Source organism: Xyrauchen texanus, chromosome 33 (genome assembly GCF_025860055.1).
Source record: "Xyrauchen texanus isolate HMW12.3.18 chromosome 33, RBS_HiC_50CHRs, whole genome shotgun sequence".
In the NCBI taxonomy this organism is placed as follows: Eukaryota; Metazoa; Chordata; class Actinopteri; order Cypriniformes; family Catostomidae; genus Xyrauchen; species Xyrauchen texanus.
This window is the reverse complement of record NC_068308.1, coordinates 11,457,659-11,482,401: the sequence shown is the minus strand read 5'-3', so window position 1 is coordinate 11,482,401 and position 24,743 is coordinate 11,457,659. Positions and strand designations below refer to the sequence as shown.

The 24,743-nt window shown below is 40.3% G+C and overlaps 1 protein-coding gene and 1 pseudogene across 1 annotated transcript; one reads left to right on the top strand and one right to left on the bottom strand.

Annotated features, from left to right (window-relative positions):
* The first annotated feature begins 3,300 nt into the window (after positions 1–3,300).
* Positions 3,301–11,955, top strand: LOC127627236 (mitogen-activated protein kinase 7-like; annotated as a pseudogene).
* A 2,604-nt stretch (positions 11,956–14,559) lies between these two features.
* Positions 14,560–23,753, bottom strand: LOC127626938 (serine protease 33-like). Its single transcript, XM_052103079.1, has 7 exons — positions 23,521–23,753; positions 23,366–23,389; positions 22,856–22,941; positions 18,509–18,588; positions 17,906–18,177; positions 15,890–16,050; positions 14,560–15,436 (listed from the first exon to the last, which is right to left on the bottom strand). Exons 1-7 carry the CDS (start codon positions 23,567–23,569, stop codon positions 15,179–15,181), a joined length of 930 nt encoding a protein of 309 aa, XP_051959039.1. The 5' UTR covers positions 23,570–23,753; the 3' UTR covers positions 14,560–15,178.
* Positions 23,754–24,743: the final 990 nt, after the last annotated feature.

Below are 24,743 nucleotides of genomic sequence, written 5' to 3'. Positions count from 1 at the left end.
CTCTTTGGAACCAGATCAGCCAGGCTGGACCAATCGCTGTGGGACTCCTCAATTACCCCAATCTCAAGCATTGCATCTATTTCTTCCCGGACTACTTTTGCTTGTGTTCAGGTAGTTGGTAGGGACAGATACGTACCACTAACCCTGGCTCAGTCTTGTCATGGTGCTGTATGCGGTTTGTATGACCCGGCAGAGGAGAAAACGTATCTGCAAATTGTTCCTGCATCTTGACCATCTCTGTGACTTGATACGGTGAGAGGTGGTCTCCACAAGTGACCGGGGCGATATGATTGGGTTTTGTGATGGTCCAAAATCCACCCTCTCCAGAACTATCATAGCCAACGTCACAGAGACTGCCTCCCTCCATAATTTCAGGAGGTTAAGGTGTTATATTTAACGTGCGCCCCTTCTATCGGTTCGTTTCACCTCATAATCGAGATCCCCCACTCGTCAAAAGGTCCTTGCCACTTGGCGAGTAATTTGGAGCTCGATGTGGGAAGTAATACGAGCACTTTGTCTCCCGAGCACTGTGCAAATTCCTGTAGCAGAGTTGTTATACAATTGGTATACTTTGACATTCCTGAGCTTGGAGCAAATTCTCTTGTGTTAGTTGCCCCAAAGTGTGGAGTTTTGCTCTAAAATCAATTACGTATTGAATTTTATTCTTACTGTTTGAAGCTTCCCATATGACACTGAGCACGCTTTACTGGTGCCGTCCATACAGCAGCTCGAATGGGGAAAACCCTGTGGAGGCTTACGGGACCTCTCTCACTGCGAATAACAGGGGAACAGCCATTTATGCCAATTTCTAGCATCCACGCATACAAACTTACGAATCATATTTTTTAGGGTTTTATTAAATCGCTCCACCAACCCATCTGTTTGCGGATGGGTTGGTGTTTGAACACTGTGTAAACACTGGTGCAAATCGATTTAATACCCAACAATTTGTAAAGTTCGTGGAGTGTTGTGACATAAATTTAGTGCCTTGATCAGTGACGATTTCTTTCGGATTCCCCACCCGGGAGATTACTACAACACTGCATACTGAGATGTTGCACAGAGGCATTGCTTCCAGATATCACTTTGCATAGTCCATCAGGACTAATACAATACAACCACTCTTTAATATGGCAAAATAAAGATATGAAAGTGCGACGTTTGGCTGGAGTCACTGACCATCAATTACTTTCACTTGGTCAAGGGCATGCCTAAGGGTTTCATCTTTCGACTGCACTAGAGTTAAACCCCCAAATGCCGTCCTCCCTCACGTCATCCTGATATGGAGCTGACGTAGACGGCCCCGGCCCCGCCTCCAAAGCATTGCACGTTTCACATCTAGCCTCTTTTTTGCAGGACCCATCTGCACATTATTCCCTTTAACACATTTTCAAACTAATTTCAAGCCAATTAGTTCCCAGAATTAGTGGATGGGTGAGGCGGGAACAAACTGCCACCTCCACTCATGCACACACTTCACCCGCACCCTTTTGTTTGTGCCCAAAGCCTTGTGTTTAACCAAACATTGGTGGATAATGGTCTGGTTGCAACCCGTATCACCAAGGCTTGATGAGTACTCCCCTTGACAATTACCGGTATCCTGTACGCTCCGGCCCGATCAGGGGCGGCCCAAGGAGTGTCTGGGATCCGCACCACAGTTCCCAGCTCCATAACAGGGCATTAATCCCAGAAGTTCCTTGTATCCCCGTTACTCCAGCAGGCGTGCCCAGGCGCTACACCCACACCTGCGTCGGGGGGCACATCCACCTTAGGGGGAGAGCGATTGTTCCTAGCCCACCCACTGGGCACACGGCCAACCCCAGATCTCGCCGGTTCACTCAATGAGGTCCAGCAAGGCTTCTGGATCATCTACCACCCCCATCTTCATGAGTGTGGCCGGGGGCATGGGGGCTGCTGTGTCTGGGGTCACAGACAGGGCTTTATCCTGCCTCAGGAGGCTCCAGATCACATGCCGGTCCTCTGCTTCAAGCAGGGCCTGATGGTGGGTGTTGTATAGGCCGACGAGTGACTTGAGGACTTCTGCCAACTGAAAGGACTCCATGTGGCATACTTCCTCCAACCTTCCCAGGTGTTGGCACCAGTGTAATGAGGTTCAAGTAGGAAGGACATGGGAGGCGTACGTGAGTCAACTGTTTGAACAAACTGATTCACTAAAATGAATTAGAGTTCCCATTCCCATGAGAGAGAGAGGGCAGTTTTGATGCCTCTGTTTTCTTGGGTGCTGTGTGAGCAAATGCAATGTGACACAAAGCAATGTAGTGTTTTTTTTTTTTTTTTTCAAATAGCATGTTACAGGAACAACTTATGCTATTGTAAAAAGTTAGAAGCTGCCTTTAGTTAGTACTTCTCAACACTAGTTGGGTTTCCATCCAGCTATTTTTATGTGCATTGTGAAATTGTGCATAAGAAATTCTAAATGGAAACACTTGATATGTGAATAAACGTTCTAATTTTGCTTAAAATGTAATGCAGTAGGTGGAGGAGGTGGATCTTCTTGAGTTTTGCATTAGTTAAAATGCGCATTAAGGTGATGGAAACGGTTTATTTGCAAAATGATGACGTGTTTTGACCATTCGTGCATGTGTTATGAGTGTGTTATAGCTTGATATGACTAGCCCACCAAAAGGTCGGAACTTGGCACACAATTCTATAAACACAGCGCTTGTCATTTGGAAGTGTTTAACCCACAGCTGGTCGATAAAGTGTGTCCTTACACTCCGCCAGAACTGTTTTGAGAGTGGGCGCTCCCAGGTATGTGGAGACTGGCGGTGTGTGGGCATTGCAGCTATTTCAGCCCACATTATATCTTATATTACACTTATTCTGCTGTGTCTCATGGATGCATTTAATAAAATTAGATACTTGCTCAAATCTTGCAAATAAAACTGTCCCCAAAGCAGGGAGAGGTCATTCAGCTACTCCATCAGGATGAGGCGGCTCCCTAATGATAATGCACACTACATAGTGGATGGAAACATGCAACAATTCATATTTTTAGAAATGCCCTTAAAAAGTCGAAACATTTTCAATGTAATCCCAGCTGATGTGCGGTTAGGGTCTCAGGGGGGCCCCAGAGAATGTTGCCACCTTAGGCAACTGCCTATGCCAAGATCCACCACTGCTCTCATTGATTGTATAGATTGAAACATTTAAGTACAAGAATTTAATTGTGTCTCCATTAGACACCATACTGTTTTTTTATTTGTTAATAGAATTCTTTTTTATTTTAAGTATATCTATTGATTCAGAATTTAGCAGTCTTTGAATCTGAAGTAATTTATGCATACAGGCCAGCAGGTGGCAATAAAGAAGATCCCTAATGCTTTTGAGGTTGTGACAAATGCCAATTGTACACTCTGAGAGCTGAAGATGCTGAAGCACTTCAAACATGACAACATCATTGCCATTAAAGATATTCTTCAGCCTGTGGTCCCTTACTCAGCTTGTAAATCAGTGTAAGCTGGAGTTGTACAGAGTAGGACACACTCTCTCTTTTAGCTAGAGTATTTAAAGTGATGGAAGTGCCTCTACATTTTTCTTATCCCTCTCATTTCAGTTATGTGGTTCTTGACCTCATGGAGAGTGACCTGCATCAAATTCTCTACTCCCGGCAACGTTTGACCCCAGAACACACACGCTATTTCCTATATCAGCAGTTAAGAGGCCTGAAGTACATTCATTCTGCCAGTGTCATTCACCATGATTTCAAGCCATCTAGCCTTCTAGTCAATGAAAACTGTGATCTAAAGATTGGTGACTTTGGTATGGCACCAGGATTAAGTGCCGCCCACTCCGAAGAGTCATGTTCTTTCATGACAGAATATGTGGCCACCCACTGGTATCGTGCTCCTGAGCTCATGTTGTCCATTCACCACTACAGCTTGGCCATTGACCTCTGGTCTGTGGGCTGCATCATTGGCGAGATGCTTGGCAGGAAACAGATGTTTCCAGCGAAAAACTATGTGCATCAACTGCAGTTGATTCTTTCTGTTTTGGGCACTCCACCTGCGAGTATCATAGGGTCTATAGGATCCTACCGGGTGCGTGAAGAGCCTACCCTCAAAAGCACCAGTACCCCTTGCTATATTGTATCTGCAGGCTGAACCTGCAGCAGTGGACTTGTTTGGTGCCATGCTCCGCTTTGATCCTTGTGAAAGAACCAGTGCATGTCAAGCACTAGAGCACCCCTATCTCGCTAAGTATCATGACTCGGATGATAAGTCGGTTTGTGTGCCTGGCTTTGATTTTGAGTTTGATCGGCATCCTATGGGCAAAGGACATTTAAAAGCCTCTTTTATCAGAAAATAAATACGAGGAACAAGACACACAATGTACCGGTTATTTAATTCCTCCTGTAAGACGTGTCTTTCCATCCATCTTTAGTTTAATAATAATTTTTTTATTTGAGATATTTCAGAAATATGAATCACCAATCACATATCCCATACAGAGATTGCAGTGTCACAGTGCTGGGAATATTTAAAACATGATATTAGAAATAAAAAAAATCAACAATTTAGGAGAGAACAAACATCACGGTTGTTTAAGCCAGGCATCAAGCTGTATAATCAGCAAGTCATTTCTCATCGCGCTTGCAGTTCAAAAGAAACCACGCCACCTGCTTTCTACAATTGCGGCCGCCTGGCTCTTGCAGGATTTTTTTTTTTACATATGTCATGACATCACAGCAAGTCGACAAATTTCTAACCGGCATGCACCTGCCGGTGATCAGTTCTGCACAGAACTTGCTCATCTCAAACAAGCCTATTCTTACCCCGAAGCACAATAATCTCTCACAGATTAACATTTTGAACAAATGCTTCTTTGATGTTACAACAGTAAAATATGCACCTCAGCTAAGGAATAGTTGATGGACTATTAGTAAGTGTGTCAATTATTTTCAGGTATTAGCATTGACCTAGCAATGTCATTGCTGATGTTTTCAGGTTCAGTACTGTTTGTTCATGTAATGTTTTATGCACTTAAAATTAACTAGATATGTTTAATATATAATATATATTATTTATTATTACCTCACCAGTGGTGTCCAGCTCACACATTGAACTTAATTGCCTTCATTAATGTTCATTATGCTGCTAGTGTTTTATGCACTTAAAATGAACTTGATGTCTCAGTGTTTTGAATTGGCCATAACTTTGGTGTTAGATGTAATGTTTATTTCAGTCATGTTATGTTTAATGCACTTTTTGAAAATGTCATGTGAGGCTCTTTTTGTTAGTAATAAATAGGGATGCACCGATACCACTTTTTTGGAAACGAGTACGAGTATGAGTACTTGCATTTCAGTACTCGCCGATACCGATACAGAGTACTTAATAAAAAAAACATGATTTAAATTTACAGGTAACAGCTTTAGTCATATAATTTAATCATGTTTTTGGCATTGTCACGAAGCACAACATGTACTGATGTTTTAGGTATACCCCATGTCTGGAGCATTTCCTCAAACACATGCACTATAGCCTGGCCGGTGTGCAAGCCGCGGAATTGTTTCGCATGTAATATGGCTCGTTGCGGCGTGAAACTCTCGTCTATCCACTGGCAGGTTAGGCTAATTAGCGACACGGGGCTAACACTGCTTGTCCAAATATCCGTGGTGAAACTAAACGCAGAGAAGGCTTGCAGTAGGCTGTGGATATGTTTTTGCACGGAGTCGTGTAGTTTAGGCAGCTCCGTGTCAGTCATGTAGCGGTGGCTTGGGACATCATATCTGGGCTCCAGAACATGGAGGAGACGCAGGAATCCCACATTTTCTACCTCCGAGAGTAGCTGGTCACTCAATGCAATGTACTCGATAATTGCCTGTGTTATTTTCACAGCACGTGGATTGTCTCTGGACATTTTATCTCGTCTTGCAAGAGTTTGCTGCAGCATGGGTTGTGTTGGTTTAGAAGCGAGGGTAAACTCTTTGTACTCGTTGTCATGTTGGGATTTTAGGTGCTTGATTAAATTACTTGTGTTCAATGCGCTACCTTTTGAGCCTCCTCTGGACAATTTCGCTGAGCACAATTTGCAGTCCGCCTTTGTTTTGTCGTCTTCATTCACTTTGAAATAGTTCCACACGGCTGACATGTCTCGTCTCGCCTCGCCTTCTCCCCCCTCTGAACTGCAGCCGGGGCCTGGGGGCGGGCACTCGGCGCCTGTGATTAACCCCTTACACGCCGCTCAAACATAGACATTTCTCAGACCGTGGTATCGGTCCCTGGTATCGGGGGACTTTTAACGAGTACGAGTACTTTAGAAAATGTGGTATCGAGGCCGATACCAGATACCGGTATCGGTGCATCCCTAGTAATAAAGAAAGTAATACATTTTCTTCCTTTTGTACTTTTATATTAAAATTATTATCCTACTCAAATGCATGTGACATAAAATAGAATTAGGTGGAAAGTAATCAGGTTAGATTACCCCAAACTGTAATCTATGAGATTAACATGTAATCATCCCAAGTTTAGAATTATTTTTGCTGTTATTTGGAATAACACATTTTGCTGTTTTGGAAGGAAATTGGTACTTTAATTTAGTGTCATTCAACTGATCACAAAGTATAGTTATGACATTAATGATGTAAGAAACAGCACCATCACTATTTGAAAAAAGTCATTTTTGATAAAATTTATACAGGCCTCATTTCCAGCAGCCATCACTCCATCACCTTATCCTTGAGTAATCATGCTAAATTGCTAATTTGGTACTAGAAAATCACTTGTCATTATATCAAACACAGTTGAAAGCTATTTGGTTCATTAAATTAAGCTTAACATTGTCTTTGTGTTTGCCACAGTATGCAATAGACTGGCATGTCTTAAGGTCAATATTAGGTTAAAAATTGCAAAAAAGAAATGGCTTTCTCTAGAAACTTGTCAGTCAATCATTGTTTGTAGGACTGAAGGCTATTCAATGCTTGAAATTGCCAAAAAACTGAAGATTGCATACAAAAGTGTACACTACAGTCTTCAAAGACAAAGGACAACTGGCTCTAACAAGGACAGAAAGAGATGTGGAAGGCCAGATGTACAACTAAAAAAGAGGATAAGTACATCAGAGTCTCTAGTTTGAGAAATAGACGCCTCACATGTCCTCAGCTGACAGCTTCATTGAATTCTACCTGCTCAACCCCAGTTTCATGTACAATAGTAAAGAGAAGACTCAGGGGTGCAGGCCTTCTGGGAAGAATTGCAAAGAAAAAGCCACCTTTGAAGCAGAAAAACCAAAAGAAAAGGTTAGAGTGGGCAAAGACACAGACACTTGACAACAGATCATTGGAAAAAGTGTTATGGATCTTAACCCCATTGAGCTTTTGTGGGATCAGCATGACTGTAAGGTGCGTGAGAAGTGCTCGACAAGACAGCCACATCTATGGCAAGTGATACAGGAAGTGTGGGGTGAAATGTCACCTGAGTATCTGGACAAACTGACAGCTAGAATACCAAGGATCTGCAAAGCTGTCATTGCTGCACAAGGAGGATTTTTTGATGAGAACTCTTTGAAGTAGTTTAAGAAGTTCAGAATTTGACTGCACGTTGTGATGAGTTGAATGCCACTTTGGTGGATACAAGTTCTTATTTCTTTCCATAAGAGCAAAATCTGTACATTATTCCAAACTTCTGGCCGCCAGTGTATAGATAATTTGTACAATTTACAGGTATTGACAGAGTTTACATTGATATGTCTTAACAAACACTAAAATGGTACTGTCTCCTAAGATGGCTGTTCCTCAAGCAATCTTAATGTGTGTTGGGCAAACATTAACGAGAGAGAAGTTGCACGGTTGTTTTTACATCATCCGTGCAATATGTGATTAGTATTAATGTTTATTTTTATCAACAGGTGACTGTAAACAACATAAAGGATATTAAAATAGACTTGGAATGAAAGTGGATGGATCTCATCTTTTAACACATGTTGGAACTTTACTCGCATAATGTGTATTGACTTTCGTGTACAAATTCAAGTTCAACAAGATTTCAAGTTTTGCAAAACTTTTACCTTCTAACTCGCATCCAATAGGTACATTACACTGGTCTGCAGCCATTCTGTATAACAAAGAATGTTGTGAAAAACAGAAAAAGTTAAACCAACATCAGAGTTGACGTTGTTTAATGCAATGTAAATATGGTATTTAACGGCTCAACTTTGCGCTAAAGTTGGAATTTTCTGAACTTGTCACTCGCAACTGCGATCTCTCATCAATGGTCATGGCAGCTCGTCAAAACAACATGCTAAAATCCCAAACACAGTTTCTAAGTGTTGAAACAATGTTCACTGAAAACTGGTCAGGAACCCAGGCTGGTGTGGGAATGTCTCAGCACCAGCAACCAATACCATACCATCCACAGAAATCAGACTTCCCCCAGACTTGAATCATCCTGCTCACACATAATTTCTTCAACAGACTCACACACATCCTCAAACCCAGAGTCATTTACGAATACAATCTCAACCCCTCATACACACACAATCACAGTCAAATTCTCACATCCTGCTATTGCCAATGGAAACATTTATCACCAAACCATCATCCCTGAATCCAAGCAGTGTTTCCAGCATTAGGGTCTCGGACACCAGCACATCTCCCTCTAATCCAGAGACTGTCAATGGTGCTCAAGCCCTGGATAAACTTTGTGGTTTAGGGGAGCATCAAAATGTCTCTGATTCACATGGCCCTTCTGTTAAAAACAAAGAAGAAGCTAAGTGTGTTGCTTCCCCATGCAAATCTCTCCTGCTACGATGTTGGCCTGACAGCCTCCCTAGCATTTGCTAAGGTGACTTGCTAAGTTGTTGCTTATTGGCCCAAGACAAATGAGCCCTACTCCAAGTCTCTAAGTTCTGGTCCCTAGATATGTTTGTGGACCCTCTGTCAGAGTAAGCCGTGCAAAAATCTAAATCAGACCACTTAGGAAAGTATAAGCACGCCTCTCCTCAACAGGACGTATTTGAGGAATCAGTTATGTCTGAGCATTAATGGTTACATGCTGAATTATAAGACTTGGGGTTAGAGGTTTTTCAAAAACCCCCCTAAAAGAAAATAGTGTTTCCAGACATACAGAAGCCCCATTTATATATTGCAGTTCTGTTATGTGCCACAGAAATTTCACACCACCATAAGTCAGCATAGTTTGAACAGCTGAACTAGATCAAATACACAGTTTTTTTCAATGCTGGTTGAAATATAGTTTTAGCGTCTCTTTCTTTTGTTCTATTATATATCATTGTGGCAGGGCAGGGGAGAACCGCTGCCAGTTGCGGGGGAGACCCCTTCTGTTCCCTGAGAACGCGGCGGGGCGTTCCGTCCGCCAGGGGCTGGAGGACTGCCTCCGATCCACCCGGAGAGGCACGGCTGTCGTCTGTTAGAGGGTGGAGGAGTGGCCGAGGAACAAGCTACGGCGTATCAGAGAACTGGCGAGTAAGTGGTTTTTTTTTTTCATCTCTCTCTCTCTCTCTCACTGCCACTCCGTAAATTTTACAGTGTTTTTTTGGGGGGGTACTACACTGTTACAGGAAGTACCCCCACTTTTTTATTATTTCTGTTTCCCTCCCCTTGTCCCCTCCCTCATCCAGGTAGACGGGGATGACCTGCCGGCAGACAGGGCGAAAGGCACGGCCCTCCCCAAGGAAAGGTGGGGGGGGGTGTACGTCATGCCGGGGGCTCCCCAGCCTGAGAGAACGAGAGAGAAATGTGGCAGGGCGGAGGGCAGGGCCGGGTTGTGATTCTACACACCCGGTCCCTTATCAGGCTAATCAAGCCTCCGAGAGGGATAAAGGCCAACTGCGGAGGATGGTGCGGTAGAGAGAGATAGTTTACGGACATGTCCGTCGTGTGTGTGTTTGTCTTTTGTTTAAGTTTCTCATTAAACTATTATTTATGTCGTCAAGCCGGTTCTCGCCTCCTCCTTTCCATTGAACTGCGTTACAATCATACACACTTTACAAATTTTCCTTCCTAGGTTGAGGACATTTTTCCCCCAGTTTTCTCAGTGACACCTAAAGGCAGTGGAGCTGGGTATGGTGTTGGATTTGACCTTGATGACCTACTCACACAGTCTCTTACAGAGCTCCAGCACCCTAACTTCAGGCAAAGGTTAGTCAAAAGTCCTGGGGCCTGATGTATAGAAGTTGCATACGCACAAAATTGATTTTGAAATGAGCGTACACAGTCTCCCCAAACACAAATAGAGATTTATAATAAATAAACTTGCCGTTAATATGTGCGCACCATCTGCACACTCTTGACCTTGCTTATGCACTCTATTACTGGTGTGTGCAAATTGCCGAACAAACTGAATAGACTGATTCTAACCTTTTTCGTTTAATACACCACGTTTAGTATAAAAAGTATGGAGTTAAGCACTTTTTATCACACACATTTTTCATTACTAACTGAAAAAGCATTACAGTCTGTCTAAAATATTGGTTATGATGCACTTCTTTTTAAAGACTGTTCCCATTGTATTATACAGAGGAAGTGTGCTTTTAAATGAGATTGAGGATTTGTTTGGCTTGTGATATTTTCAATTCCCAAAGGCCATCTGCTTGGAATTGTTTAATTACAGAAAACACGTTCTGAGATAAATGACAACATTAAAATAAAGATAAATCTTTTATGCACATTTGACACTGACTGAAGTGGAATGGCCTGGTAAAACAGCCGGGACCATGTCAGAAACATTTAGTAGTTGAACGGACCATTAGGAAATCTGGTAGTATGCTGTCGGTTTAGGTCTTATCAACACAGGTGCAGCACTGCACAGCATATGCATAAAATGTGCTGCCTTCCTCACATAATCCTGACCTGAAGTGCAATAACTCTGTCCATAGTTTTCTTATGAAAAACATGATGCACATAAAAATATACCTTTGCCATTCAGCATTGTTTTTCTAATATAAAACAAAAGATAAGCTGGCACGTTTTATTTTTTAAAAGCTCTTCAAGTCAATATCAGACAAAATATTTTTACACTGCAAAGATAATTTTCTTAATCTTTTTGTTTCTCCAGTCAAGACATTTTTTAAAAAAAACATATCTGACAAAATTACCTTTTTAAAAATGATTAAAGCATTATCGAAGAAGCAAAATGCATGTTACATGAGATCAATAGATTAAAACAATCAGCCAACATGGTGCGAATAATCCAATCCATTTTTAAGATATAGGCCTGTTATCAGAAAACACCTCTTAATATCTTGGAGCCTAAAATAAAGTGTCTTAGGTAAAGTGATCATTGTTTGAATGATGTCTAAACAAGACAAAGGCTACGAAATGCAAGTTTACACTGTATTATCTCTTATATTCTTAGTTTCTTGTACCGTTAAATGCTGTAAAATCACATGTCAGGATGGCAATATGCTTATGAAAATGATATGCAGATGAGGTTATGCATAGTAAAAACAGGCGTTTAAAGCTCCATATATGGTTATTTCAGGAAAGTAATGGGGTGAGTAATAAAACATGGGCATTTATGCACAATCTTCCGCTAACGGGTTTGTAATGTTAACTTTGTTCTGGCTCAAGAATGGGTTGGTAAATCTGAAAAGTTTCTTGCATATGCACACTTTTAGGATGACTATGCAAAGTTTTATATGTGAGGGCCATGGTGATCACGAAGTGCATATACAAATGCTTGCTCCATTTTGTAATTTCTATCACTGCCAACCCTTATCCGGGACTCATAGTATAATTACAAATCGATATACTTAATGTTGACTCTTACGTACCTTTTAATTTAAATGTACTTATTTCTCTGTTTCCATCTGTTTAGTCAGAATGACTTGGCCCCCCTCTCTACATCCCTGCTTACTGATTGGCTCGAGGTACTCCGCAAGACCCCTGATGACATGGAATCACTTCGACAGGAGCTCCATCTTGGATCTCCCTTGATCCTCTCTGACAACCCAGAACTCCCTGATACCTGATTCTTCCATACAAATATCTTGACCAACACCTTGTAGAGCCACATTAGGGCACAATTGAACTTGATAGCTGTATTGAATACCAGTGTACTAAACCTAGAAGAATTGGCAGGGTGAATCTCTTTTCCATAGGCTCCTAATAATTAAGGGCTTCACCTAAAATCTAACCCAGAAAAGTACCTTTATCTTGAATTGGTTCATATACAGTGCATCCGGAAAGTATTCACAGCACCTCAAAATTCTACAAACAATACCACATAATGACAACATGAAAGAAGTTTGTTTGAAATCTTTGCAAATGTATTAAAAATAAAAAAACGAAACAAATCACATGTCCATAAGTATTCACAGCCTTTGCCATGAAACTCAAAATTGAGCTCAGGTGCATACTGTTTCCACTGATCATCCTTGAGATGTTTTTATCTTTGCCAAACTGAGCTATCAGAGGAGAAGGGCCTTACTGTACCTTCACACCAGAAGCGGCGAGAGCGTCAAAATTCCCTCTGGCTGCCCTGCCTTCGACGCTCGAGGACGCTCGTGGACGCTCTGACGTAGTTGAAATAGGCGGCAACGTTTGTTCAGAATGCTTTGTTTTGTGAACTATATTTAAAGGGGCCGCAATTTAAACATCCAGACATGTCGACCATTTACTTTTTGCCGACCTATCACAAGTAGCGTATATCCTCATGAATTCTTTAAAATGTGAAAATAAGAAATCGATTGATGGCAGAAAGTAATTAAAATTATAGTTGTTTGTTATCAAAATAAAATACATTTGTAATAATAACTGTGGTCTTGGTCATATATTACGGGGAAACCCGTCACGGCAATAATTAGTTTCTCCTCCATTTTATCTTCGGAACGAATGTTTGGTGGGAACCAAAGTTTACACGGTTATGTTCTCTAGACTTCGCTAGAGCGGAGCACATCTATATTCCAATAGGTTGCCGCCGAACCGCGTCACAGCTCGTTACCATAATGTTGGCTGCACTTGAACTTCCATCTGACGCCCACGCCGCCCAAGACTCGCCGCGCCGCTTCTCGCCGCCGAGAGACGCTGGCTGTCATTGAAAATGAATGACTTCCGGTCGATTTGACGCTCTCGCCACCTCTGGTGTGAACGTACGGTTAGTCAGGGAGGTGACCAAGAACCCGATGGTCACTCTGACAGAGCTCCAGCATTTCTCTTTGGAGAGAAGAGAACCTTCCAGAAGAACAACCATCTCTGCAGCACTCCACCAATCAGGCCTGTATGGTAGAGTGGCCAGACGGAAGCCACTGCTCAGTAAAAGGCACACAACAGCCCACCTGGAGTTTGCCAAAAGGCACCTGAAGGACTCTCAGACCATGAGAAACAAAAGATTGAACTCTTTGGCCTGAATGGCAAGCGTTATGTCTGGAGGAAACCAGGCACCGCTCATCACCTGACCAATACCATCCCTTCAGTGACGCATTGTGGTGGCAGCATCATGCTGTGGGGATGTTTTTCAGTGGCAGGGACAGGGAGTCTAGTCAGGATCGAGGGAATGCTGCATTCATCTATGTACAGAGACATCCTTGATGAAAACCTGCTCCAGAGCGCTCTGGACCTCAGACTGGGGCGAAGGTTCATCTTCCAACAGGACAATGACCCCAAGCACACGGCCAAGATAACAAAGGATTGGCTACAGGACAACTCTGTGAATGTCCTTGAGTGGCCCAGCCAGAGCCCAGACTTGAACCCGATTGAACATCTCTGGAGAGATCTGAAAATGGCTGTGCACCGACGCTCCCCATCCAACCTGATAGAGCTTGTAAAGAAGAATGGGAGAAAGTGCCCAAATATAGGTGTTATAAATTTGCAAAGATTTCAAACAAACTTCTTTCACATTGTCATTAAGGGGTATTGTTTGTACAATTTTGTGGAAAATAATGAATTGTCCATTTTGGAATAAGGCTGTAACATAACAAAATGTGGAAAAAGTGAAGCGCTGTGAATACTTTCCGGATGCACTGTAAACTATTTACATATGCCAACTTTAAGTATAATTCAGGGTTTAGATCTTGAGGGGTTTTTAATTCTAAGAATGTGTGCCATCACAAGCAATTAAGATAATCCAGGGAGTTCAATTCTGTTGTATCAGTTGTGTTATGTCTCATTCACTTTGATATTCATGAATCCTGGAATGTCTGAATATGATCTCATTTAGCTGTTTTTAAGGCAACGTTCAAGCAACTGTCTTATGTTTATCCATGGTTATTAACTGTACACTACAGCAAGTCACCACCAGGGCAGCAGTATTGTGTTGGATGAAACACAACAAGGGCAACATAGCAGAAGGTGCCTGACTGTAGATATTAATGCAGAGTAGAAAAAAGTTTCATTTGATTTTGCATGAATGCCTTGTAGAAAATAGTTAAACTTGCTCAAAAACATGCTAATTTGCTCAGTTGTTACACCAGCAACAAAAAGGAGTATTGTCTTCAATAAAGCTGTCAAAGGGATTCATATGCCCTTTAATAATGGGTTTCTAACATGATGATTTGAAGTCACACAACAATGACTTTCACATTTCTGTATGCAGTGTTTGACTAAAATAAATATGCAAACCAAAACAAAATCAATTACAAAAATTACTTTATTTACAGAAAACAAGTGACCAAAAGATACAAAAATACAATTGGTTCGATAGATAAAGGTATTAAACCAGAATCAAATTGCATTAGTGTTCAGATGGAAAATTTACATGATAAAACGTTATGTAACATTCATAATTACTATGCAAAATGGGGGATCATTTCTTTTAGTGTGCTTTATACTTGAGAAATTTCACAATAAATCTCAGCTGCCATTGAGGTAACTATCCCAGGCTACATTTGCATAATCTCGACTAATATCTCAACTAAAATTGTAATAATTGTGTTTGATTTGTTAACTGTAGGCTTTTTCTGTTTAATTTTAAGAGTGCATGTGCACAGTATAATCACTCATTTATTCCTATTGCCACTCTTAACACAGTTAATAATTTCAGACTTTCAAAGATTTCAGAGAGTACATGCAAACATTTTTACATTATTTAGCATGTCGGGAATATTTATTACAAACCAAATAGGAAAGTACATACAATGAAGTTTTGTAAAAGTAGAAATTCATAAAAAGCTAATTTAAAGGACTGTAATCCTATATGTTATGACGATAATTGCCTCTTTTTGGGTGGGCTTTTAGCATAAACAAGGGTCAAGGTGTTTATCTCAGCATTTGTACCAATAACACTAGAATTGCAGTCCTGATAAGTACCATGACCCTGTCAGCCCAATTTTGACTTGATCCACTCTTCAGCTGGACTCCTCCAGCATTGGACAGGATGAAGCTAGTAAAACTAGAGGTTTTGGCATAGACTCCTGGTCGGTTTGCTTTAGCACAGCCAAGACCAAAGCTCACAATTCCAGCCTGCACCCAGGTACCATCACTAACCTGACACACCAGAGGGCCACCAGAATCACCCTAAAAAGATGTTTGAGAAAATGTTTCATTATTTTCATGGAAACAGAAACGCTTTTCAAATGTAAGCAATACATAAATTTGGAGGGTAGAAAATTTAGGTCAAAATGCACCATCATTGAATTAAAGATGAAGTGTGACATTTTTGCCTCCACCAAATGGAACTGCAAAAATAATCATTATTTGAGCAGATTCCATAAATCTCTCCTGAATCTCAAGGTTATTATAGTTTTGGGTTTTAAAATGAGTTTTAATTTTTATTTTGTTTTCAAGTTATTATTTAGTTTAGTTTCAGTTATTCAAGAGGGGACCCTCTCCACGTAGAATAAAAATGTGTGCTCGGGATTTTATACATTGGTTTCAAAATTACAATTAATATCTATAGTAAAAAGTAAAGATTAAGACTTTCTTAATGGGGAAAAAAATGACATCCGCTTTAAGTTCTGCTCTTCTCACCTGGCATGAGTCCTTGCCCCCTTCTTGGAAGCCAGCACACATCATGTCAAAACGGATGTCAATATTCTCTGTGGGGTTTATCAGAAACATATCCTGACAAGTCTTCGAGTCAATGATAGGCACCTGCACTTCCTGTAATGGCCCAAACCCCTGCAGAGCAACTAAAAAAAAAGATCAAGGTTTAAAGAGCAAGATAAAAACAATAACTTCTTTCTATTTTCATTTACAAAATGTAAATGATGGGTGAATGGAAACAAATAGCAGGGTTTCCACACTTTTTCACCAATTCATTTTCATGTTATTCCTTGGTATTTGTTTTAGGTATTCAGATAACTGGATAAGGATTTTCTAAAACTATTTTATAAGAAATCGCACTCACAAAGAGCAAATTCTAGCCAATAAGATATATGAGAACATAACTAGAATAATGTACATTAACATACAATACATTTCAGTTACTTTTCCAAGAATTTTAAGATTTAACTCATTTATAAATTCCCTTAAATGTCTGGGTTTTCCATGGCAAACCTGTAAGGTAATGCTACAGATTCTGTCCATAGACAGTAAATTAAAAACCTAAGAAGATTCTGTTAAAGGATGACATATATACATTTGTCAAAATAAACACATCTTAAAGTCAACATTAAATCAATAATGACCTCATCTTAAGTCTTTTTTTCATAATTTAGTCTCTAATCCAATCATTGGTACAGTTTCCAGCACAAAAATCAAATATGGCAGATATGCAGAAGGTTGGACATCATGGAATTTAATCCCACGTCTGATGTAATTTACGTCCAACCTGCGCTGCAGTCGCCAGATTAGACTTTTGGGCACTGGAAACGGAATTGATCAATGATTTGATTTAGGGATGTTAATGATTAATCTAATAATTTGTTAATAAATTGATCAATTAATTTATTTCAGGACAAATGTGTTCAGTAATCATGCCAGCAGACATTGATAAGGCTTCCACACAGACATCCGCCACTAGAGGGCAGCGTGTAATCATGTCATGTCTTGTCCGCATTAGAGAAGAACCACAACCAGTGTCAGTGCTTTATCTTTTCTGGATAAACCATAATAGCACGCTTAAGTAAAACATGACAGCAAGCAGTGTTGATCTCCTTGTCACATCCCAACCTAAAACTATGTCAGTGATTGCCGGGAAAGCACGAAGGCACATTCAGCTGACATCTCACCAGCACCAGATAATAATATAAATGAAAATAATTGATCTATTGTCACACATTATACATACATTTTTTGTATATATACAGTGAAATTATTTATTTTTCACATATCCCAGCTAAGCTGGGGTCAGAGTGCAGGGTCAGCCATGATACGGCGCCCCTGGAGCAGATAGGGTTAAGGGCCTTGCTCGAGGGCCAACAGTGGCGGTGTTACTGTGTTTACACAGCTTATTATGATTTGAAAATTTCAAATAAAACAAATAAGTCCAAAGGTCCGAAATATACCACGCTCCACAACGTGAACTCAATTTTGAATCTTGCATTCAAGTTATTAACAGTAATTAAACAATTCACAAATTCATAATAAACATAGCCTAAATGTATTGAAATACACTGAACTAAGAATATTTTTAAGAGGAAGATGCCAATACTTGCACTTCTTAAGTGTATTAATTTAAATTCTATTTAAACGGTAGTTTCTGCACATATTATTTGGAGTCCTCCACGTGCGTTTTGTGGTATTGTAATGATTAATATATTCATTTATCGATAATTTCCACGACAATCAATTATGAAAATCCCCAATTTGATTTTAACTTAAATTTCAGACTGTTCATCAAATAAAAGCTCGACAGCCCTGATGCCCCACGTAGGACATTTTTTTTATGTTCCACAAAGTCATACATGTGTGGAATAACTTGAGGGTGAGCAGATAATGATGGAATTTTCATTTTTAATAGAAGTACTCTATTATGACCTGTGCATGGAGAAATGTCAGGTTATTGTACTATTTTAAATTAATCCTCATCCTGCAGTCACTTACCTCCATCTCTGATGTCACCCCATCCAGTGATCATGCACTTCATATCACTGCTGAACTGAGAACTGGCTGTGGGCAAGCAGATCGGCTGAATGCGCTCAGTCCATGTAACAGGTGAGGCCAGTTCCACAAGGGCAATGTCCTGGCCCAGCTGAGGGTCTGTGTACCCTGTCGGAACCACCACCTGACGGACTCTATGAATGGTCTCATCTGGGTTCCAACCATGCAGCTGCTGCCGGCCTACATAAATGATGTAGGAGGAGACGTCATTAGGGCTGGAAAGAGAAGAGAAATACATATATAAAGTCTGTAATGAAATCACAATGTAAACAAATCTTTTTTGATGTTGTTCACCCAAAACAAAAGAAAATTCTGTAAATTACTCACCCACCCTCATACACAAAAGGAGATGTTAGGCAGAATGCTAATCCCAGTCACCATACATTTTCATTACAACTTTTTATATTACAATGAAAGTTAACGAGGCTGACATTCTAGTTAGCATCTTTTGTGGTCCTCAAAGTCATATGGTGTTTTTCATTTTTTTTTACAGAATATCTCTTTATAATATGTAGTGGTGTTGAACAGAGGCGTACTTAAACTCACTTGGGAAAGCAATGCGCAGCAGACAGAACCCAGTTCTCTGAAATGACACTTCCTCCACAAATATGTCCTTGACTCTCAGTCTACAACATACACATCATCCATCGATCAGGTGAATATTTATAAGATAACAAAATGCAAATCTCCATATAATTGTGCTTAGTTACGATAGCAATAAACAGGTATCAACTTTTAAAAGGGAGGAGAAAAGACTTCATATCTTTCGGTGTTGATATCAAAGGCTGTTCTTCCAATCAAACCCCTGCATTTTTTTTTATACTGATCAAATATTTGGCCCAGTTTTTGTGCCATGTTTTAGTTCAGTGGCCAAAAAGTGCACAACACAACCAAATTAGCAAAGCAAATAAAAGCTGAAAACACTACGGAAAAAACCACAACACAACACAATTAAAATAAATATTATTTAACCATTATATTTTAAGTCGTGTGGCTGTTAAATGTGATAATGAGGCTGCTGGGAAAATGCAGAGAGTTAATACAAGTCAATTCAATAAAGCATTGACCAGTGAACTGAGTGTTTCCCATTGAGCGTTTCGCCATCCGTGCGGGGGCTACAGCCTGCATACAGCCCATTTTTGCTGGAGCAGGACACCTTATAACAGCTGCCGGTATGCATGAATAGCTGCAGGAACTGTGACGTCATTTTCGCATCATTACTCATTACGGATTCGAGCAAATGTTGAAGTTATGTGCATCGAGTTCAGGAAGAAACCCAACCCTAGAACTCTTAAGGACAAATAAAAACTGTGTTTTTATAGCTTTTCTGATCATTTTGTTGAGGCCTAATTTCCTTGTGTTCTGTCTTATTTCTAGGGATGCTCCAATCGATTGGCCACCGATCAGTATCAGCCGATATTCGCGTCCTATGACTCGATCAGTGATCAGTAAGTTGGCCGATCGCATAAACCGATTGCTCATGTCGCAAAAGATGTGCGGCAGCACCGTCAATGCAATGGCATCACAGAGTGTGGGGAAGACTGAAATGGTTTAAGACAACAAACTTGATTCAGCAGTTAAGAATGATGCAGTGGGAAAGAAATTACAAATATGAAACGTTTGTGTACTGTACTGTTAATGTGCTGTTTCATACGCGACAAGCAAAGGGAAAACAGCGCAAACTGTGAAATGGTGCTTATTATCGTTAATGGTGGCAGCTTCTCTGTCTCCACCGGGCATAGGCATCTGAGTAATAACGCAAGTTACAAGATGTGGTGTAATACAAACAGCTTCATTAAATATCTCCTGATTAAAGGCATAAACAATAGTAGCAACTGTAGGGTCCAGAAACATGTGCTTTTCTTTCATCTCTTATCCTCATGCGAGAGCGCTTGTTTCCCTCATTAAAGTTCAAGCAGCAACAAGTGATAAAGTAACTATTAGTAAAATCATCCAACTTAATGAAAAGGTAGGGAAGTAAATTATAATTAAAATAATTTATACAATATTAATATACCATAATATAATATTAAATAATATGCAAAAATAAAATAGAAATAAAATAAAGAATAATAATTATTCTATGAAATACGACAACGAATCAATAACCAAAAATGTCACATTAAGCTTAATTGCAACTATGGGTCATCAGTTTGTCTTCAGTTTGACACCAAGCTTAACTTAATATAGAGAATATTTTGTAAGCATATTTAAAGTCTTTTTTTTTTCTAAAGATTTTTTAATAAACCTTTTAAAAATGTTGTCTCCAAAAACTAGGCAAAGTCCATTCATCCATCTATCTTCAACCGCTTATCCGAAGTCGGTTCGCGGGGCAGCAGCTCTACTCAGAGCTCCTCACGGATGACTGAGCTCCTCACCCTATCTCCAAGGGAGAAGCACACCACCCTTATGAGGAAACCCATTTCGGCTGCTTGTACTCGCAACCTAGTTCTTTCGGTCATGACCCAGCCTTCATGACCATAGGTGAGGGTAGGAATGAAAATGGACCGGTTGATCGAGAGCTTTGCCTTCCAGCTCAGCTCTCTTTTCGTGACAACAGTGTGTTAGAGCGAGTGAAAAACCGCCCCTGCTGCCCCGATTCTCTGGCCAACCTCCTTCACTTGGGCCACTACCTCCTTCCCTACCTGGAGTACGCACTCCATCGGTTTCCTGCTAAGAACCATGGCCTCAGATTTAGAGATGCTGATCCTCATCCCAGCCGCTTCCCATTTGACTGCCAAGCGATCCAGTGAGAACTGAAGGTCACACACCGATGATAACATCTGCAAAAAGCAGCGATGAGATCCCCACCCCGACTATGCCTCGAAATCCTGTCCATAAATATCACAAACAGGATTGGTGACAAAGCGCCGACCCTGGCCTCCCCACATGTAACGAACTCGACTTCGTGCCGAGGACCCGGACACAGCTCTTGCTTTGGACGTTCAGGGTTTGGATCGCCCCAAGAAGAGACCCCACCCCCCACCCCGTACTCCCGCAGCACCTCCCAAAGGATCTCCCATGGTACCCTGTCATTCACCTTCTCCAGATCCACAAAACACATGTAAACCGGATGGGCATACTCCCAGGTCCCCTCCAGGATCCTTGCGAGAGTAAAGATCTGGTCCGGCGTTCCACGGCCAGGACGGAACCCGCATTGTTCCTCTTCAATCCGAGGTTCGACAATCGGCTGAACTCTCCTCTCCAGCACCTCTGAGTAAACTTTACCAGGGAGGCTGAGAAGTGTGATATCCCTGTAGTTGGCACACACTCTCTGGTCCCCCTTTTTTGAAGAGGGGAACCACCACCCCATTCTGCCACTCCTTGGGCACTGTCCCAGACTCCCACACAATGTTGAAGAGGCGTGTCATCCATGACTTCCCCTCCACATCCAAAGCTTTCAGCATTTCTGGTCGGATCTCATCAATCCTGGGGCTTTGCCACTGCGGAGTGTTTGACTACCACAGTGACCTCCAGGAAATTTAATCTGATACCCCATCACCCTCCGGCTCTGCCTCTAGCATAGAGGGCGTGTTGGGATTTAGTTTAGTTCTTCATAGGCAAAAACTAGGCAAAATAATATTTACATTTATGCATTTGGCAGATGCTTTTATCCAAAGTGATTTACAGAGCCCTTATTACAGGTACAATCCCCCCGGAGCAACATGGAGTTCAACCTGGAGTTAAGTGCCTTGCTCAAGGACACAATGGGGGTGACAGTGGAGATCGAACCGACAACCTTCCGCTTAACAGTTTAGTGCTTTAGCCCACTACGCCACCACCAGTCCATGGTTTATTACTGGGAAGAGGACATTTCTATTAATAGTGACAGTGTGCAGAAAGATATAGCCAGTTATGACAGATATCCTGATAAAAGGTCAAATGATCTGTATCGGTTGTAAAAATCCTGATCGGAGCATCCCTACTTATTTCCGATGTGTTGTGGTTTACATTCATTGTTTTGTCTCTTCATTTTGTTGTGGTTTGTCTATTGTGATGTGGCTTAATTCTGTTGTATTGAGACTTAATTTCTGTTGTGTTTTCAGCTTTTATTTGCTTTGCTACATTGGTTGTGTTGTGCACCCCTGACCACTGTATTTTAAAGATAATCCACAAATGTTATCGTTTATGCATTTACAAAAACTGTACATTATCCTTTTGATCCTATGACACATTAAAATGTTTTCATGTGTTTGGGCCAATGCAGTGTACGGTAAAATTAATAACATTTAATGTTTGCCTTTATTATAATCTTTTGTACTATAAACAATTTTAAACTGTGTTGTTGGGTTACAACTTAATGTCCAATGTAAAATGTAAGCCCTAAAGCAAAACTATTAAGTATTTGAATGTAACCAAAGCCTCTGGGCTATCCATTATTCAAAACATTTACAATTAACATCTATGTGAACTTCTGCAGTCAATCCATGATGAACTTCAAAGACATTGGTCATTAATCTTACAGTTCAAACTAAACAGATGTTTAAACACTGACCCTTAACACTTACTTAGTTTACTCATTTTAAACCATGACTTGCACTATACATAAGTAATATTTACATTATATTCATGATGTTAGCCAGAGGGGAACTGGCCCCCACAGTGAGTCTGGTTTCTCCCAAGATTATTTTTCTCCATTAATCAACATCATATGGAGTTTTGTGTTCCTTGCCACAGTCGCTTTCAGCTTGCTCACTGGGGTTATTAATACAATTATTATTTAATTACTTATTTTTATACACGATTAGGAATCGTATTTTATCTAATTGCAGCTATTTTGTAGTATTTTATCTTCTGTAATGCTGCTTTGAAACGATGTGTGTTGTGAAAGGCGCTATACAAATAAAATTGACTTGACATGATAAGTAGTTTCATAATGGCTGCCATTATTACCTGAATATCCACCTGCCAAGGCCAAGCTCCATCTGCCGCAGAAGAACCTCCAACAATCCTGTTAAACATTTGTGGCCGACCACATTCTGAGATAGAGAAAATTTTCAGTAAGCATCTTATTTTACTTGTTTGTTTTCCTCAAATGAACAACACAACACACAACAACAGGCTTATTTGTTTCAAAGGATATTGATAAGTTACTAATATGATATGGGACCTGCTCCATTATTCTGGGTCACTTAGCCACAGAATCTAGTTTTATTCAATACATTAAAATGAAAGTCTCGCTCAAAATGTAAATGATTATATCTTGGCAACGATTCGGAATAGAAACATAATAATGACATCATTAGAAATAGATTTTCTTTATTAATTCATTGCTTAGGCCTAAAACTTATAATATGTTTGTGTCAAAATGATGGAGCAGATCACATTAAACATAGATTTTCACTAACAGATTTCCCTTTTAAAGACAGAAACAAACAAAAGTAAATTATGTCACTCTCTTACCTTGAGCCGCGACCATCCATAACCCTGAATGTTTCGCAACATAAAGGGAAGCAAAAATGAATTTACAATCCAACGTCAATGTTTAATGAACTACAAACACGATTATTTTTCAGAACAACAAACTGAACAATGGAAACACAAAGCTATGCACCTACCAATCAACACCAAGAAGGCAATCCAACAATACGATGTGCTCCGCATCATATAAAAACCCTACTTCTGGTCTCTTAAGAAAAGTCAATCTTGATCAAAGCAGGAGTTGATAATACCGTGGGGAAAAACGCAAATCTTTAAAACGATGATTTTACTAGACGAAGTCTAAAGATTACTGACCATCAATCCGTCGGACGTTTCGCTCTTGGAAAAAAATGTTTTTCGATTGTTCGACCAACCTGTTCAACAATAGCCAATCAGGAGCGTCTGCCTCGCCCGCTGTGCGCGCAGACCCCGCCTTTCTTCTCACCTTGAACAGTTTTGGTGTTCCTCTTTGGTTTCGGGAATGTGTCCGAGAATGTTGCAAGGCAAGGTGAATTCAGAAACAAACTGACAACCGAACTAGATGTAAAATGTCAAAATAAATCTGATTTAAATAATATAACAATGTCTACAGTTTTACCTAGTTTTTAAAAAATATAGCCTAAATATCGTTACATAAATATTGGCATAAAAGTGACTTTTAAGTGGCAAAAGGTTGTAGTGGTTTTCGAAAACATGTGTCTGTATTCACAGCATTCTCATGAATCATGGAGAAACTCTACATAAAAAAACCGGTTTGACCAGTTTAGAATATCTCACAGTCATACGCAGGCCTACACAGGCAATGTCAAAGACAGGTTCCTATTATAAACAAAGCATAATTCCCACCTTTTGTTGTGTAAGTTGTGAATATGACTTTATCATATGTTGAAGTAGTCAGCATTGACCTTCAGTATCCAGTGTAATCATAGCTTACTGGCTTCTTCCTCTATTTATGTTAATCTAGTAAACAAAGATGATAAACTAATAGTGGTGTTTTGTGGATCTTGGTTCCATTTCACATTGAACTCATGAGAAACATGCTTCCTTAAGTCATGACTGCATGGACTGGTGTAACATAAAATGAAACTTTGTATTTTTTTTTGTAATTATTATTATTATTTTAACTGGGTTTGTGTTTGTCTCTTTGTTAGATTTTTGAACTTTCAGTTTGTCCATGTACAGTAGGTCTACTTATATGTGTTACTTTTTCAAAGGCTGACACCAATATCTAGAACAGGGTGGCTGATGACCATTAAAATGTCACTAATACAATTTATTGTCACCAAAAGAGATTTGAGATTTGAACAGTTGTTGAAATGAAATGCACCCTTAGTTACAGTTGAAAATTCACAAAAGAAAG

Excerpts from the sequence above, each read along its gene's own strand:
- LOC127626938 (XM_052103079.1), bottom strand. The coding sequence starts at position 23,569 with ATGATGCGGAGCACATCGTATTGTTGGATTGCCTTCTTGGTGTTGATT. Across the intron at positions 23,390-23,520 it reads TGCCTTCTTGGTGTTGATTG|GGTTATGGATGGTCGCGGCT; the intron begins GTAGGTGCATAG and ends CGAAACATTCAG. Across the intron at positions 16,051-17,905 it reads GGGTGACATCAGAGATGGAG|TTGCTCTGCAGGGGTTTGGG; the intron begins GTAAGTGACTGC and ends CTTTTTTTTTAG.